General features: G+C 34.7%; 1 protein-coding gene across 2 annotated transcripts in view; it reads left to right on the forward strand.

Moving 5' to 3' along the window:
* The window catches only part of mav (TGF-beta domain-containing family member maverick), a 209280-nt gene that overhangs the window by 146052 nt on the left and 43272 nt on the right, over nucleotides 1-19956 (forward strand). For both annotated transcript variants that reach the window (XM_072546745.1, XM_072546744.1), the window contains exon 2: nucleotides 6962-7073. In XM_072546745.1, the coding sequence (XP_072402846.1) occupies nucleotides 6992-7073 (82 nt within the window). In that variant the 5' untranslated portion in view covers nucleotides 6962-6991. The remainder of the gene's footprint in view (nucleotides 1-6961; nucleotides 7074-19956) is intronic.

Below are 19956 nucleotides of genomic sequence, written 5' to 3' on the forward strand. Positions count from 1 at the left end.
AAAAAAACTTATGAAGAGTAAGTACATCGTCCCCTTAAAGACGTGGCGTTGAATAACAGGCCATGCTGTTCGAGAAATATTTATTTGTAGCTACAAAAGGCAACTATTCGTTGTTTACAGTATTTGTTTTATTACTAAATAGAAGGGATGATTTGGAAAAGAGATAGAAAGCTAAAATATATAAATATATTACAGTTTAGATCATCGGAACAAAGGATTGTAGTTACAAAACGGTATTACCAAACTGTTATAAAACCCAAATTACTTTTTGAGAATAAACATGGCAAATAGAGGAAAAAGAAAAACATTAAGATATAGAGAATCTTAAAAAATGTAGGATGATAAAGTCCGCATAACGTATTTGAAGCTTTTGGTGCCAATCAAAAATGCGTTGCATTATTTTTTGACATATTAATTGGAAATACCTAATAATTAAGAAACTACATAATTTAAATATTAGGGGACTAGCGTTCATTAATAATTTCTAAGCCAATAGATCATTCTAATTTAAAACTAATGATATGTTATTATCAAAAACAAGACTACAGAATGGTATTCCGCAAGGATCAATTTTAAGCCCTACACTTTTTTTAGTAGCAATTAATGATGTCTTAGATAGTATGAACTCACCATTGAAAGGTCTCTTAGACGCAGACGATCTTGTTATCTATGCAAGAAGTCAAAATATGGAAAACATCACGAATATGCTACAAACGTTTTTACATCAACAAGAGAAGTGGTCGCAAAGTTGTGGATTTCAATTTTCTACAGAATAAACACAATTTATATTATTTTCAAAGAAAAGCTACCCTAATCACCCTCTACTCTCACTATATAACAATCCTCTAGTTCGAAAAAATAATGTTAAATTTTTGAGAATGACATTCGACCAACAACTAAATTGGAAATAACATATTAAGAAATTGGCAATCGAATGCCAAGCAAGACTTAGGTAATGTTCTTAAATTATTATCTAAAAATGACTGGGGAGCTGATAGACAAATTATGCTCTCGCTCTGCAGAATACTAATCAGATCTGGTGGTAATTATGGTGGAATAGTGTATTCATTGGCTAATGAGTCTTCCCTTAAAATTTTTAGATACCATCCACTCCCTGCAATACTGCACTGCATTGTCTTGGGAGCTTTCAGAACTACACCAATAGAAAGCCTGTATTGCAAAGTAGCTGAATTATCACTCTATTACACAAGAATGTACTTAAAATTTACCTATGGAATTAAATCAAACGCAAGTACCAACAACCACACCTTCAAATACGATCACCTTAATCGATTATTTTTCAACAACATTTTTCTCCAGTAAACCACGTCTACACAAACCTTTTTACCACCAAATCAAAATGCATCTCTCATCTCTTAACACCACTTTACCTTCTTGCTTTTCCGTTAGTTTTGAACCTTCTGCATCATCGACATTGGGAGTACATAAAACAATACCTACCTTAACTTCTTTGGACAAGCATACCACTAATAAACCATAATTATATATACCTACATCAAACTATACAAATTTCTCTCAAATATATACAGATGCTTCAAAAACAACAGATGGCGTGAGAGCAGCAGTTATCCCTTCTAATATTTGTCAAAAATATAAATTGCCAATACACTACCGTATTCTTAAGGCAGAATTATATGCCACATACAGGGTCACATATATTATGTCTTCACCACAACAGAAATCTACATCATTTTGACTGATTTACTAAACTCATTACAATCTATAGGAAAAATATACCCAGAGAATCACATTTCAGGAAAAATCAAATAAAGTCTGATAGGTAATCTTCCTTTGGATCCCATTACATATTGGAATTCGAGATAATGAAGAATCAGATAAGTGTGCGCGTGAAGATATCAACTCAGCTGACTCTATAGCCGCGTTTACACGATGACAATTGTCCAATGACAATTGTCATCACGTGGTTGCGGATTGTCGGAGGCCAGTCCAGTTGAACGAGAAGATGTTTATACGGGGCCAACTATTGTCATGGCAGTAGACAGCTAAAACATGGCCGACTGCTCGTCATCTGTTGTATCCGGTGAGGGAACTGGCAAAAAACAAGACAGCACTACTGGCCTACACCGTTCACACGGCGCCAATTGTCGCGACAATTGAGATTTCGAGTGGTGGGGGGGCTCACTGGGCGCAGCTCATTGTCCTAAGTCTACTCCCGGAGGCAACTGAATTTTGGGCCAATTGTGAGGGCAGTTGGCAAGGCAATTGGCCTGAAGTGTTTAGACGAAGACAAAAATTTCATGCCAGTCAGTTGTCTTCTGACAATTGTCTCGCCAATTGTCATCGTGTAAACGCGGCTTAAGATCGTGAAATATGTGATAACTAATGATTTTTCAAGTGTTACCAAATCACGGACCCTTTAAACCGAACATTAAACCTTTGAGATATTTCCCCACCAAAAGAAGAGATCGGGTGACAATAACCCGTCTTAGATTAGGTCATTACAGTGCTACACATAAGTTTTTAATAATTACAAAAGAATCCGAACCACCAAACCTAGAGAAAGCGCTTGGTGCAAATTGTTCCTTCCCAAATATGCTAAATTATTTAAAGACTATTATTTTTGTAAATATCTAATACTTAATATTGTAAAGACTATACAATGGCGTTACAATACTACAATAAATTAAAAAATGTTATATCTTATGCACAACCAATTAATTGCCTGAAGTTGCTAGAATACTTTAATAATATCTATATAAAGAGTAATCTTCTTATTTATTCCAGTTTATGGAATGTTGTACGCCCGTTTGAGGGTTCGTCCCGTTTGGCCAATATACTCTAACTTGTATCTTTTGGTATCAGGTCAACTCTGTAAGTCTATCTTCAGAGTGATACCATAGATTCTCATAGTGTTATATCCATTTTTGTTCGATAATGACTTTTAAATATCTTTTTCCTCTATTTATTTGTTTTATAATTTTGTACGAAAAAATGTGTCTTACATGTGAATTATTTTCAGTCTGAGTAAAAAAATTGCAGATGAAAGTCCTTTTTGATCTTCAGAAAAGTGATATATTCTTTTTGAAACGCTCCTCACTCTTTAATTTTCGGTTAAGACCTACAACCTTGTGTAAGATCTGGTATTTATTATAATTAAAAATAGCCAGATTATTATGTAATTTTTTATAATCATAACTCTAGGTTTATTTATATATCGGATTCATCAGCTGACATAAATACATGACACATAACGTGGATTAGTAAATGATATTTGTTAGCAATTTATTGGCTTAAGAAACTTAACTCATATTTAAATTATATTAACAAGGTTAGGCGTTGCAGTTACTACAGATAATAATGAACTTCTAAGCCAGTTTTTACATTGATTGATTAGTAAAACAGAAATTGATATAAACAGAGCAATAGAAAATTCGAAGAACAGGTCAGTGTTTGGGAGTAAAAGATCAACGATATACCACATATTTAATATCTGTCAAGTGATCTAGAAAAAATAATATTTGGTCCTATTTTATTAACTTCAGAAACATGATTCAGTCGATATTCAAGAGTTTTCGAAGGATATGTGCAAGTTTTAGAAACATAGAAAGGAAATGCTGACACGATAATATATTGTACACAATATGATCGTTGGCAACATTAAAATTGGAAACCTTTAGAAATATATATGTTAGGCCTTTAAAAAAATAATAAAAAGAATATAATAATTCTTCTTCTTGTAGTTCCTTCTCCTATCGGAGGTTGGCTATCATCACAGCTATCCGTACCTTATTGGCGGCTGCTCTAAAAAGATCTACTGAGCTGCAACTATGCCACTCTCTTAGGTTTCTCAGCCAGGAAATTCTTCGTCGTCCTATGGATCTTTTACCCTTGATTTTACCTTGCATTATGAGCCTTAATATCTCATATTTCGCACCTCTTGTAATGTGACCTAAATATTCCAGCTTTCTTAGCTGGAATATAATAATAGATTACCTCTAATCTAACTCGCCCAGATTCTAATTTTCAATTTGTTCAAACTTTTTTCTTCGTTCTTTCGCCGATGAATACTTTCCTTGATAATCTCAACTAGACATCTCTTGATATGATCTACCCATCGTAGCATTGTGCTCTTATAACTTGTATTAATAATAAAACACCAACTCTTGTTACTCCTAAGGTCGTAAGGTTCCCTTTTTCGACATGGTAAATTGTACGTCCCATTAAAAAATGTAATACTTTATCATCGACCTAGTGTCTCAATAATTATAATGTTTGTTACTTAAATGATATAATTTATCTGACCTCTTCTTGTGATTCTAATTTTATTTACTGCTGTTTTGAATAATTCGTTAGTGGTACAGCCAAACCACGCTCCCTAATTTCTCATCCAGGACATTCTTCTACGGCCTGAATTTCTGCGTCCTTGGATTTTTCCTTGCATTATATTTTGTAGGAATGTGTACTTTTGTCCTCTCATCAGCTGGCCTAAGTATTTAAGTTTTCTCTTTTTTATATTCAGTATAACTTCTGGATCGTTATTTATTCTGCGTATTACCTCTTCATTTGTAATTTTATCCAGCCAACTTTTTTTTTATCTTTTTATCCTCTGTTATCTCCCGCGGACCTTCATCTAACCTCATTATGTGGCTAGTTTGAACTACTTTATAGATGTTTTTCTCTGAAGATGATCTGATAGGATCGAAAACGTTCCAAAAATTTATAAATCCATTTTGATAATTTTTAAAAATGTTAATAATAAAATTTTATACCATTTTACAAAAAGAACTTTTTACTTCATTGTAAGTTTTTTTAAACTGTCTTATACAGCCAACCACTGAGAATTTTCGTTTTAAATTTTTATAGAAACCAAATTTATATACTTCTCTAAACTCTACAAAACTTCTGGTAAAATCATTTTGTCATATTTATTCTGATTTCGTTTTATGCCAGATTTTCTAAAACAAATAAAGATCCCAAAATTTTATATTATTTTATTGTCATTTATTTTTCAAATATTGTAAAGACTGCGCTAAATCTAACTAGAATAAAGTCCTATCACGACAGGTGGTATCAGTGTATATAAAATAATTAGCCTACCTCTGTCGGTACAAGTTTTTGCAGTAAATATAAATGGTTTTGTACCTGGTGCATTGCCTTAATCAGTTACATAGTCAATCAAAGACAGTTATCTTGTTCTGACAAATGGAGTTATCGTTAAACGCTCAAGAATTACATCGTTTTTGATTTTAATGTCTTAATTAACGAAAGAAACTTTCGTTTATTCGTTAAATTTACGTTTAACTAAGAATTCAGTCGGACAATGCCATGATTTAAAAAAATAACCTGTTCGATCCTTGATAAAGTACTACATATCTGTAGTATAAAATAATGTTCGTTACAAAACTTCTGTATATTTAGCAAACAGATAACCATAGGATTTCCTATGGTTGCCGGAAAAACGAATTACTCGGCTCATCAAAGCGAATAAAAGGTACGCTATAGGGGCAAATAATTTCTTTAGTATGTACCCCTATCGTACCTATAAAGACGCCAAGTTAAAGATAAAGCTGAATATCAAATTTAATTACACTTTACCAATAAAGATTTTAATATGTTTAGACAAAGGTCATGTAAATAATGTAGGTATATAAACATAAAGGTATGTGAAATGTTAGTAAAAACGTAAAAATACTAAAAGTAATCCAAAGTCCGTAAAAAAATACACAGAGTAATAAATCATGACCATGAATTAAAAAAAAATCATGCTCCATCCTCTACATTTCTGTTTCACCACTATGCCACTAATTTCACACCGTAACAGGTAGTCTTTTCAGTGTTATGAAGAAAGTACAGACTCTTAATGCACGAAAGTGGTATAAATTTAGGAATAAAAGGAATAAAAGAAATATCTTTCGGTTTAATTGCTTATTACATTTACCATGTTTTTAATCTGAATCAAACTAAAAAGAACAATTGTTGTTTGAATTAATAACACTGGTTTAATTAAATCATCTCAAGTATTGTCGATTTTTCACACACTCCAGTCCAGGACGAAGAAAGACTTCATGGTTGAAGAGCTTGCGAGATTGGTATAGTATTGATACAGGCATGCTATTTAGGGTGGCAGTGAATAAAATTAAGATAGCTATGATGGTAGCCAACGCACTGAAAGGACATCGTACATGAAGAAGAACAGTTGATTCTAGAGAGAAATGAAGAAATTAAGTATATCTATATGGCATTAATTTCACAGAAACTATAAATCATAAAATAAGATAACTCCAATGGTTTGGTCATGTACTGAGGATCACCAATAGAGGATAAAAATAACAAAGGCAATAAGGAAGTCCTCAATCATTATGGAAGAAAAAGGTATTTCGCTATGTAAGAGACAACCTTGAAGGAAAATAATTCGACAGATAAAAAGAGATGAAGACTGAAGTGCAAGAGTAACGTAAAATTTCTTACAAAGAAACAGTTGTTTTCACATATTTTAGTAGTATGTAATTTCACTATATGGCATTTGAGAGATTATATACCTTTTACTAGCAACTTTTTTCATCAGCAACATCCACAGGAGACGCTGAATGCAAAAATAGAATATAATGTATCAATTTTTCCATACTAAACTTAAATTGTTATGCTATTTATTAAATTATTTGACCTCCATGTCTTCTTTAAAATGTATTCAATATTTCATATTGTCTAATATCAAAATTTTATTAATTGACATTCCCAGATAACATAAAATGCCATAGTGCTACTCTCGCCATATGTTTGGACATCATATACTATCATGTTAATCAAAACGATTAACACCTGTTTGTCTAAATAAAATTAATGTGAAGATTGAAGCCAATAATAAATAACAGGCAAAATATTACATATATGAATAATGTTTAAAAAATGTAGCATAGCCTCTAGGGCAATCCTAATAATTGCTCAAGAACATTTTGTAATATTTATTTTTATTTTGCAGATTAATATCAGCATAAACGAGTACACAAGAATGATGAACACATATCTCCAAATGCGAGAAAATTCAGTCGATGATGCCACACCAGTTCCAAAACTAGTTACATTTAAGTTAGGTGAGTAATAACATAATAATTAGCCTAAATATACGATATTCGCCAAAATAAACATTACCAAAATTAAGGTGGATGTGAAATGACACGCGTTATGTTATATTTGATTTATTTATTATTAGCTGTCATTTTAACAATGCTCTAATTATTTAAATTGTCTGGAAAATGATTCACTCAACTAAGACAAAGTTGTTTATGGTAAAGAAATATTTTCCCGCAACATAACTAGCACTGGGAAACGATACCCGCTCAATCATAACAGACTTTTTTATAGGCAGGTGGCTTTTGTCTAAAACCAAATGTATATATATATATATATATATATATATATATATATATATATATATATATATATATATATACAGGGTAAGTGTTTTTAGTGTGACATCGGTCGATAATTCCATTATGATATAGAATATCCAAAACAACTTATGTAGAAAACAAGAAAAACTATTTTTATTCAATAAGTAATCAACAAAAAATATGAATCATAATAATATGTAATGAATGTAATGATTAATGTGATATGTATTAAGGAAATAAGTTTAAAGTAAATGTTCAAAATGTCCACCTTCAACGTCTATATAAGTTTGTAACCGATATTCAAATAACAGAGCCACATTTCTTAACATTTGTAAGTCAATTTTATTAAAAGCTTCTCATATTTTATTTTTCATATATCTGGTGTTGTTGGAGGCTTCTGGTATACAAGGTCTTTTATATAGCTCCACATGAAAAAATCAATTTTGGAGAATTCCGGTGATCGCGGTGGCCAAACAGTTGGTCCTCCTCTGCCTATCCACCTCTCAGGAAAGTTAATACATATTTATATGATTGTGAATTAATAGGAGCAGTGTGATGAATTGGAGCACCGTCGTGTAAAAACCACATTCGTTGTCGAATATTAAGCGGTACATTTTGTAGTAGAATTGGCAAATGATTATTTAGAAAATCAAGATATGGATCCAATCACATAATCGCCAACAATACCACCCCAAAAAATTATAGACCACCTAGTTTGACTATGAATGTTAACAAAATAGGCATTGCTTGATGCATAGTAATGAAAATTATGCCGATTCTCGATTCCATTTTTGTGAAATGTAACCCCATCCCCAAAAAGCATATAATAAAAAAAAATCGGTCTTTTTGCACCTTCTGCTGAGACCATTGACAAAAAGCCAATCTACGTTGACAATCATCGACTGTCAATTCTTGATGAACTGTATGCGGTAAGGTTGCAGCTTATGTTTGCGAAGGATTTTTGCCGCCGAAGTTTGATTAATGTCATGTTGACGTGAAATTTCACGAGTGCTGATGTTTAAATCTTCAGTAGTAGCTATCAGTACATCATTTTCCTTTTCCGCCGGATCACAACAGTTCTATCTGTTCTGAATTTCAAATGAATATTATATTAAAATAAGTCATAATTTGTCAAATTTTATTTACTATTTTACTGAATTTGATGAATATTGTCGCATCCATCTTCATCCAAATTACATTTAAAAAGTTTATAATTAAAATGAAGGAAGGCGGAATTAATATTTATCTTCAAACAGATATATCATCGGGTTAAAACGTCTTTTTGAGGTCAAATATCCAATTTCCATGCTTGTTGGTTATTCCTTTCCTTTTTTAGGTTTATTGTAGATTATTGATTTTTTACTTCCTCTATCCATGGTTTTTCTGCTTTGCTGTAGGTCTCCATTTGAGCCAATGGTTTTCCATTCCCTTATGCTCGTAGCATAACCATATGAGCTGCTTTCATTGTATGTCGTTTATTAGTGTGCCCTATATTCTTATGCACTCCCTCATTTTTACATTTTTGATTCTTCTTCTCATCGAAATCCTCATTGTTCTCCTTATTTATTTCTTTCTTCTGTATCCCTCTGTTAGTCGCCATGTTTCACAGCCATGTAATATTCCACTCTTTATATTCTTCTTCTAGAAAATTTCGTTAAGACACGCTATAGTTTTTCTGGCTTGTACTATTTTGGTGTTAGTTTCTTTATTGCCTATTCCTTCTTAATTGAATATTATTTCTAAATATTTGTATTCGTCGCAAGTTTTTCCCGGGTCAAATAAAGTCCCAATTTCTGGTATTTGTCGGCACTTTATTTATCGTTTTTATGACGGTCTGATCATCTGAAAAGTGAAAAGTATATTGGTAGAGATTTATTCACTTTCTTTTCCAAATATACAAGCGATATTTTTACAATAAAATTATTAAATAATTCTTTTTGATAATTTATTATACTATAATAAGAAGAAATGAAATCATGGCCAATTCGCTGGTATTTGCGTTCCTCTTACCAAAGGTTGGCATTGATTATGATAAATTATGATGTATATTTATAAATTAAATATAAATGCCGTAAGTAAATAAATATAATATATATTATGATAAAATTGATATAATATTAACATTAAATAGGATAATTTTTAATAGTTCTACATAATTGTTCGGGAATTTGTAGTCATTTCACTCGGTCTCTCATTAAACTTAACGATTAAGTTTCATGGTTTTGAACCGAGTGTTAGACGCTCACCAAACCAGTTGTGCCATCAGTACTGTTAGGAATTTATTAATTGTTATGTCTTTAATTTATAATGTCTTTACTAATTTATTATATTGTTCCTACTTTAATTTATTAAAAGGCACGATAATTTATATAAGTTTATTTATCACTAAATATACAATAATTTATTAGTAGGCGAGCGTAACAATAATAATATCGCGAGCGCGAATCTTCTTTATTAACTGTCCCTTCCAAATAAAGTTCCGTTATTATATACCAGTGCCGTTATCTCGAATAGTCTAAAACCTTCGATGGCGAAACGGTAAAGGCAAACTGGATTTCCCTCATATTGGTTCTGGAAGGTCGCTCAGGTAAATCGAGGCCTCTCGTAAACTCTACAACATATTAGATTAAAAACATGTTTTAAAGGTTAAAACTATGACTCATATTTTTACGTAACATTGCCCCCCTCTCAAAAGATGGTTCCTCCTGGAACCTTGTTGGGACTAGAACTGGAACGGTATGCTGGTATCGGCAACTGGACCCTCTTTTACAACTTCCAGTTGTATAAAAATGACAAGGGACGGTTTTCTCTCCGCACCAGTAACTATGCGGATTGCAACAGACTAACACCTGGACTTCGGTGTCTTTAAAGATCTCCTCCACCATATTTCGGATAACCCTCCAATCTAATTGGCGGCACTCCAACTTTGGCATGGCTAACTTTTGCACGTCGGACTCTAGTACGTGCCCTCTCAATTGAAGTAAGGCTTCCCATACATCTCGGTAGGTAGGTTGGTCACGGGCAGTGTCTTTTGTTACCAGGTAGAAAAGGTAACGTGATGCATCTTGGAGTTTCAAGGTTTTACCGGGAGCTGGCACTTGGCATTGAAGTTCTGCAACTCGACCAAACTTCCTTCGAAAGACGGATGCCAACCCTGGTGCGTCTTTGATACTGGCCGGGATGGTAAGCGCCAGCGAGTAGTCATCGGGGAGCTCGAGTAGATCTTGCTTTTCTTCAGTGGTAACACCATGTCTCGCTTTACCGGTACCTCCATAGGCACCCATGAATTCCTCAAACGTGAGGTCAGACACATCGTGGATTTGGTTTACTTCCACTTCTTCATCTACGTTGTGGTCACCTTCGAAAGACGCCAACCGGTTATGGTGTACTATCATCGGCTTTCCCCTCGGAATCTTGCTTATTCGGTAGATGACATCGTTGATCTTCTCCATAATGAGGTATGGACCTTCCCAAAACTGCTGCAATTTGGGAGAACAACCTTTTCGCTTCTTGGGATTATACAGCCATACTTTGTCGTTCTTCTTAAAGCAACCCTTTTCGGCTTGTGTATCGTACCGTTTCTTCATTCTGTCGCTAGCGATCTGAAGGTGGGAACGGACCAACTCATGTACATCGTCCATTCTTCTTCGTAATTCGATCACATAATCTTCACCTGCTACATCTTCTCCAGGTTTACATCCAAACTCGAGATCACAAGGTAGTCGCATTTCGCGTCCGAATAGGACTTTGGCTGGTGTCTGGCCTGTTGATTCGTTAACAGCAGATCTGTAGGCCATTGTGAAGAACGGAAGGTATTGGTCCCAGTCTCGCTGATGATCGGACACCATCTTTGTCAAATACTTGCCAACTGTCCTATTCATTCGTTCTACCATACCATCCGATTGCGGATGATACGCGGTAGTTCTTGTTTTCTTCATGCCTAGTCTATCACATATTCCTTGGAATAGATCGCTTTCGAAGTTCCTGCCTTGGTCACTATGTATCTCCAAAGGCACTCCAAATCGGCTGATATATTCTTGGATCAACTTATCTGCAACGGTGGCGGCCTTCTGGTCGGGAAGTGCGTAAATCTCGACCCACTTAGTAAAGTAATCCATTACTACCAGCATGTACTTGCCTCCATTTTCACTTTCTGGAAATGGCCCAGCGATGTCCAAAGCTATTCTTTCAAACGGGCTTCCAACATTATATTGTCTCATAGGAGCTCTCCTTTTTCGGTGAGGCCCGTTACTCGTAGCACAAATAGTACATTTCTTACACCAGTCTTTTACGTCGTCGGAACTGTTCATCCAATAAAACCGTTCCCGAATTCGCTGAAGGGTTTTTCTTACACCAAAATGCCCTCCCGATGGACTGTCGTGTAACTGACGAAGTACTTCGGCTATTCTGCTCTTTGGGATCACCAACTGTCTTCTCTTCTCTGAACCGTCATCATTTTCCAGGACTCGTTTGAGCAAGCCATCTTCGATGATAAATGAGTCCCACTGGGCCCAATACGTCTTAACTACTGAGCATAGGTTTGATATTTCCTGCCAAGGTGGTCGACGGTTTTCCTCTTTCCATTTTCGGATTTTCTGTATAACTGGATCTCTCTCTTGTTCTTCCCTGATTTTAGTAGGCGTCCAGTCGTCGTTGACAATCGTCGTTCTTAGCACTGCTGCTTCCTTGGATTCCGTTTTGTTGCAGTGGGGACACTCTGCTGGGCATGGCCGTCTGGAAAGAGAATCAGCGTTTCTGTGGCTAACTCCGGCTCGGTGCTCAATCTTAAAATCGTATTCTTGGAGTCGTTCGATCCACCTGGCTATCTGACCCTCTGGATTCTTGAACTGCATCAACCACTTAAGGGCGGCATGGTCGGTTCGGATTAGAAACTTTCTGCCATAGAGGTATTGATAGAAGTGCTCTACTGATTTAACTACTGCTAGAAGTTCTCTTCTCGTGACGCAATAATTCCGCTCAGGTTTTGAAAGAACTTTACTAAAATATCCGAGGACTCGTTCCTGTCCTCCTTGAATCTGAGACAGCACTCCTCCAATTCCCACATTACTTGCATCCGTATCTAAGATGAACTCTCCTTCTGGCAGTGGATACCCTAAAATTGGTGCTGTTATTAAATGCTTTTTCAACGTTTCAAAGGCATTTTGGCAGTCTATATCCCAGCGGTATTCTCTTGCTTCCTCTGTAAGTCGCGTTAATGGCTTAGCGATATCTGCAAACTTCTTAATAAACCTCCGGTAGTAAGTACATAGTCCAAGAAAACTTCTCACTTGATGTTTGTCAGTTGGTTTTGGCCATTCCTTAATGGAATCGATTTTTCCCTTATCCACGGCCACTCCTTCTTTACTGACTATATGACCCAGATAATTGACTTTACCTTGAAATAGCTGGCACTTCTTGGGGTTTAGCATCAATTGGGCAGCTTTAAGTCGATTAAAAACGTTTTCTAAATTCCTCAAATGATCTTCGAATGTCTCCCCCAAGACGATTATGTCATCTAAATAAACCAGGCATGTTTTCCAAGATAACCCTCTCAACACATTTTCCATAAGCCTCTCAAATGTCGCAGGAGCGTTACAGAGTCCAAATGGCATAACGTTGAATTGCCACAATCCAGATCCTGTGGTGAAGGCTGTCTTTTCTTTATCTACTGGGTCCATTTCTACCTGCCAGTATCCAGACTTCAAATCCAAAGTAGAAAACAATTTACTTCCAGCCAATGTGTCCAATGTGTCATCGATCCGAGGCAGAGGATAACTATCTTTCTTGGTAACGTTGTTCAACAAACGGTAATCCACACAGAACCTCGTCGTTCCGTCTTTCTTCTTAACCAGGACCACCGGAGAGACCCATGGACTCGTAGAAGGTTCTATCACCCCGTCTTTCTTCATTTCCTGAACAATCGTTTCAGCTTCCTCTCTCTTCGCCTGTGGTAATCGTCGAGCTGTTTGACGAATTGGCTTAGCATTACCAGTATCAATTTTATGCTTAACAACGGTAGTTCTTCCCGTCTTTCCTCCTTTCGGTACGAAAATATCACGATACTGCCGAAGAAATTCCCTTAATTTCCTTTTCTCCATCTGATTTAGAGACTGTCCTGCAACTGCAACCATTTGGTCGAATTTGTCGTTGGAATTATCAGATGTTGTCGCCTGACGAATTATGGATGTCACAGGTACACAAGTTCCTACTTTTGTCTCTTTCTTTATGGTCACTGGGTAGTCGTTGACATTGATAAGTCTCACAGGAATTTCTTTAGCCGAAATCACCAATTCCTTTCCAATTATGATTCCACGGCCAACCTCATCGTCGTGGTTCCAAGGCTCCATCATAACAGGTCTCCCTTCGTCTACAATTCCCTGTAGTCGCGCTACTATGATCGTTTCGCTTCTCGCAGGCACGACTGTATCTTCTGTAATGGCTGCTTGCACAGTGTTGTCATTATGTGGATGGAGAAATACCTCCTCGTTGCCAACTTTGATTACCTTATTCTTAAAATCCAATTGGAATCCATGCATATTCATTACGTCCATTCCTAATATAACATCCTCTTCGATGTCAGCAACTATAACAGTATGGACAAACTTTTCTGCCCCAATTCCCAATTGTACCTGGATTTCTCCATGAATGTTGGCATTTTCACCTGTAGCGGTCCGAAGTCGTAACCTCGTTGGTAACAGTTTCTTTCGGCTGTTTATAACTGTCGGGCGTATAATGGTTCTGGTCGCTCCGGTATCCACCAACAACGTATGCTTTTTACCATTTATGTCTCCATCTACATATACACTATCTTCACGACATTTCAAAGAAGCTATTAGTATGAGAGGGTCTTTGGAAAAGTTCTGGGTCGAAGCTGCCCCCCTAAGGCTGACCCGTTCTAGTTTTCCTGATGGTGAGTTTCTTGATTTGCGTCGTACCTAGGGTGCTTACAGGAGCTTCGTACGTGTCCTATTTCGCCACAATTCCAGCATCTGATGGTCTTCGTTTTCTTGTATGTCATGCTTTTTATCATATTAACGAGCTGGTCAAGTTTATCTTCATCTTCTTCCTCTTTTAGAGTCCTAACTTTACTGTAACCGCCAGAGGCCTGCGTAGCTGACTCATATTCGAGGGCGGCGGATAAGACATCAACCAGCGTCTTGTGACGAGCTAATCGTAGTGTTCTCTGCATTTCATGATCACGAAGACCATCAATAAACGTTTGAACGGCCAACTTTTCCATCATGTCTTCGGGAGCTGTTGGATAAGCATATCGTACTAATCTGGCAATATCTACTTCATATTCTTGAAGAGCCTCATCTTTCTTCTGTCTACGATTTTTAAGCTGCGACTGATATACATGCTCCAAATGTTCGTGGCCATATCGCATATTTAACCTCTTCTTCAGTTGTTCGAAATCATCGGTCTCCTCTACGGCTATGGTCTGAAGCACATCTAAGGCATCTCCTCGAAGAGCGATAGTCAGGTTTACAGCCTTTTCTTTTTCAGACCATCCATTCGCTCTTGCAGCTGATTCGAACTGTTTCATGTAGTTGTTCCATGACGATTTTCCGTCGAAAGTTGGGACTTTGACATGCACAGAACTTCCACTTCCTTCAAATTTCGGCCGTGTTTCCAACTTACATTTCGTCTCGTCTTCTTTTATCTCTGCTGTAATTGGATTGTTTCCTCTCTCTGCTGTCCCTGTTTCCTCCAGCTTCTTTTCCATCTCTTTCATCTTTTCTTCGAAGGCCGACATATCGGCAGCAACTTGGTTTTTTAACGAAGATATTCTATCGTCGAGGGCAGACATCTCAGAAGTGACTTTAGAGATTTCCGAAGAGATGTTAGCAGAAACTTTGCTTTCCAGGGACGAAATCTCGTTAGAAACTTTGTTTTCTAATGACGCGATGTCACCAGAAACTTTGGCTACATCAGAAGAAACTTTCGAAATATCGTCAGAAACTTTGTTCTCTAATGATGCGATGTCACCAGAAACTTTCGAAATCGACGAGAGGACAGCATCTTCAAATATATAAGTCTCTGGATCTAGTCCTTCTTCTAGCAAAGCGTTCTTTAGTCGTTGGACTAACTCAGCCTTTTTTCCGGTAGAAGCTAATTCTCTGTCTTCAAGATGTCTTCTTAAATTAGTCACTGTCAGCTCATAAATCGTAGCCATTTTCACAATTTATTTTATATCACACTTCTGCACCACTGTTTGGAATTTATTAATTGTTATGTCTTTAATTTATAATGTCTTTACTAATTTATTATATTGTTCCTACTTTAATTTATTAAAAGGCACGATAATTTATATAAGTTTATTTATCACTAAATATACAATAATTTATTAGTAGGCGAGCGTAACAATAATAATATCGCGAGCGCGAATCTTCTTTATTAACTGTCCCTTCCAAATAAAGTTCCGTTATTATATACCAGTGCCGTTATCTCGAATAGTCTAAAACCTTCGATGGCGAAACGGTAAAGGCAAACTGGATTTCCCTCATATTGGTTCTGGAAGGTCGCTCAGGTAAATCGAGGCCTCTCGTAAACTCTACAACATATTAGATTAAAAACATGTTTTAAAGGTTAAAACTATGACTCATATTTTTACGTAACAGTACTTTTTGCCACTACAACATGTCAAGGTTTTTATTTTCTTTTGTTTTAATGACATCTACATCATTATGATAAAAATGTTTTTAATTTGCATGTATTCATTCTATCTACTTTTGTACATAATATCTATATTGATATTTCAGAATAATAAGCATCTCTTTTGCCTTATAGGTATGCATAGTTTCATAATATTTTATATATTTATTTCATCTGGAACCGAAAGTGATAGGTGTGTTAAGTTAGCACCAGCTAATGTTATTTTTATGAGCGAACACGGTTGACTCGACTTTTACGATGATAATTGATTGAATAAAATAAATTAAGCAATCAAATCTGTAGTGTCAACCGTACACATTTTTTACTTTGAGTTAAAGACCTAACAGAGAAAACACATATAGACCAGAGAAATTAGCAAATAAAAAGAGTTTTTAGTGACAATCTTTAACACAGGTATCTTACAACTGTCAAAGTGTTTAGACGCATTTCAAAGTGTTTCTCTTAAAAATTTAAATATTTAAACGATTATTTCTTCAGTTCTGAACATGTAAATAGTGAATTATATTAAAATCAAAATCATGTTCGAGTCTAATCTAAAATAGCTCGCAAAGAAGTTAATTTTATAGTGGTTTAATAACTGTTGTATACTGAATATTGGAATCGTGAGTAGATAAAATATACTTTTTTCATCTATTTGGATTTATATATTTAAGTAAACAACTGCAATCAGTTATAAGTATTATCCAATTTACATGAACTGGTATCACAACGAAAGCTGTAAAACAGCATCGGTTTTAGTCGGATTTTAAAATCCATTTAAAAGATGTCATCTTCCAATCAGCTACCACAAAATGCATCATACTCAAAAGCAGTTAGTCAACCACGTAGTATATTAATCCCAAGCAGAGATCAAGCTATTTTGTTTAACACTCTAGAGAATTGTACAATCAATGACTATCTTGAAGGATTGAGTCAGCATATAGAACCGAAAAATATAATTTTCGCATCCCGTATATCAAACGGTAGAATATGCATATATCTATCATCCAAAAACCTAGTAGATAAATTCATAGCAGAAACAAAGAAAATAATAGTAAATGGAAATATACTAGAAGCGAGAAGATTAATAACTCCATCAGTCCGCTTAATTCTGTCCAATGTATGTCCAAGCATACCTTCTAACATAATAATGGACGAAATAATAAAACTAGGTTTAAATCCTCTCTCAGACATATCATATCTACGGATAGGAGCAACCAATCCTGCCTTTAGTCATATTCTAAGCTTCCGAAGACAAATTTTCGTTTCACCTTTTCCAGACAACTTTGTACTACCTGAATCTTTTATTATCGAGTTGGAACAAACATCATACCGCATATTTATAGCCCAAAACGAAAATTGTTTCAAATGCAAATTAACTGGACACCAGGCAGCTAATTGTCCAAATATTTCACCTTCTAACCATCCTCACAATGATAGTGCAATGCAAACAGAAATAAGACAAAATTCATCAATAAATCATACTCAACAAGATAATCTACAAAATACTCCCGCAATCTCAAATACCACTCCCTTCACACTTACTACGTCTTCTCAAACCACATTACAAAGAGTAGCAATCCCAAATTTATCAATAAACCAAACCCAACAGTGCTCACTACAAAATACATCCATACATTTGACCACTTCTTCCGTTAACACTACAATCGCAACACCTACATCGTCTGAGTCATCCTCTAATACCCAAAAACATAAATCAACCTTACCCGAAACAAGTCAACACTTACCTCCAAATAAAAATACACATTTGAATTCTTACGAACCCCAAGTAACTTCGAACAAAGCAACCGGAAAAAGAACCCTAGAAGATGCAATCACGCCACCCTCCGAAGAAAACTTTGAAAAACCTAAGCTTCAATTAAAGAAAAAAACCAAAACTGATGACAAAAACTTAAGAAATGATATACCAAATCTCCAAAATTATTGGAACCAGTTAGAGAATATGTAGAAAGGGAAAAGCAATTGTTAAGCTTCGATCAAGTAGTGGATCTATTCGAAAATATACAAGGATCAAAAGACATAATCAGCGTAACAAAATTGTACTCAGAAGACTCTTATGTACTTATAAAGTTTCTAACGGAATTACATTCATACTACATCGACAAAAGAATGAAAACCATAAGCACCAAATTAATATGAAAACTTGGCAAACACATAGGTTTACTCTCTACAGTGAAAACTTCATTATCGGAAGAAGATTCCGACTCATCGGTAAATAATTCCTCTAAAGAATAATAATATCACTGTTGACTTCATGTCTGTTCCATCACAAGTCTTAGGAAAAAACATGAATATTAAAAAACACAATAAGTTATCTTAAAGACTCAGAACTGTATCAATTATTGTAATTTTTTCTACCTTTACCTGTATTATATTTTTTAGGTCGCTAATAACCCTTGTGGTTGCAGCGTAAATAAATAAAAAAAAAATGTAGGATAATAAAAAAGATAGAAAATTCTTTAAAATGAGAGTTTCCAAATTATTTTTTTTTAATTTGTTGCTTAATTATTGCAAAACTAGCCTCAAAAGTAGATTTTTTGAAAAGTATTAAAAACTTTTCTAAAAATGCACAAAAAATTTAACTTCGCGTAATAATAAGAACAATATTGAAAAAATACAGTGTTCTACGGCCCTTAAAACCCGAGTTGGCCCTTTTTTATTTCTCGATTTTACTATTTCAAAACTGAATTCATAATTTCAAATTTATAAAAGTTGTAATATCTACGGCTCTAATCTACGAAAATTGATGTTTATTTAATTTGGGATACCTCGTTGTAAAATTATAATTATATTAAACAAACATCAATTTTCGTTGATTAGAACCGGAGATATTGTGACTTTTATAAATTTGAATTTATGAATTCATTTTTTCAAATAGTAAAATCCCTTCCCTTTTAAACCCTTTATCTTTTTTTAACCCTTTTTAACCCCTTTTAACCCTTTTAACTGTTTTTTATAAACAGTTTCAATTTTAAAAATTTTCAGTTTTCCAATCAAACTGTTAAGTGAAACTTTTCTTTTTAATAAAATAGCTTAAAAATTATAAGAAAAACACGAAAATAAAATTGTCTGATGATAAATATAGGTCATACAACGCGTCTACGACTCGAACATGTTGGAAAAACAACTGTGACAAAATTCATAGATAACCAGGTAATTTTTTAAGATACTTTTATTAACAGCAGCAAAACAACTTTTCATATTGTCTGACGGAACTTGTTTTCCGATTGTTCTGCCTGACGGGTAAAACTGGTCGATTTTATGACAAAAAATGTATTAATAACCGTCAGACAGTGAAAAGGTATACGTAAAAAATCAGAGCTTACTACATGGTTCAAGTCTCTGACAGATATATTGGACTATAAACTAGAGTCTGACGAGAAAAAGTAATTTTACAGCGGTAAGAGACCTATATTCTCGATTGTAATAATTATAATCTTATAATTTGCAATTATTCTTATTTAAAAATCAATACCTATTAAACTTTTTCGAAATATTATTAATAAAAGTACCTTATAATGGAAAATAAGTTAAATGTTAAATTTTTATACAATTTACTTAATTTTTATACAAAAAGTCTAAAATATCTAATATACTGATTTATATTATTTAATGGTACATACTAACTGGCCTCTAAACCCCTCAAATATATGTGTTACATAAATTAAAGAGAGGAAATTACGAACGAAAGAGTCATTGCGTAAACTATGTCAGATTTATCACCCATAAGGTTGCATTACTGAACAGTTTATGACTTTCAGAAACATTTTAACTTAATAGATATCATTTCAAATGAATCGTGCAAATAATTGATGCACTCTTTCGCAATAATATTAAATTATTGTCTGTATTAAATTTTAGCCATTTGCATATTTTTTTATGTCTGTCATAAATTTATTTAAACCCC

The sequence above is a fragment of the Diabrotica undecimpunctata genome, chromosome 10 (genome assembly GCF_040954645.1).
Source record: "Diabrotica undecimpunctata isolate CICGRU chromosome 10, icDiaUnde3, whole genome shotgun sequence".
In the NCBI taxonomy this organism is placed as follows: domain Eukaryota; kingdom Metazoa; phylum Arthropoda; class Insecta; order Coleoptera; family Chrysomelidae; genus Diabrotica; species Diabrotica undecimpunctata.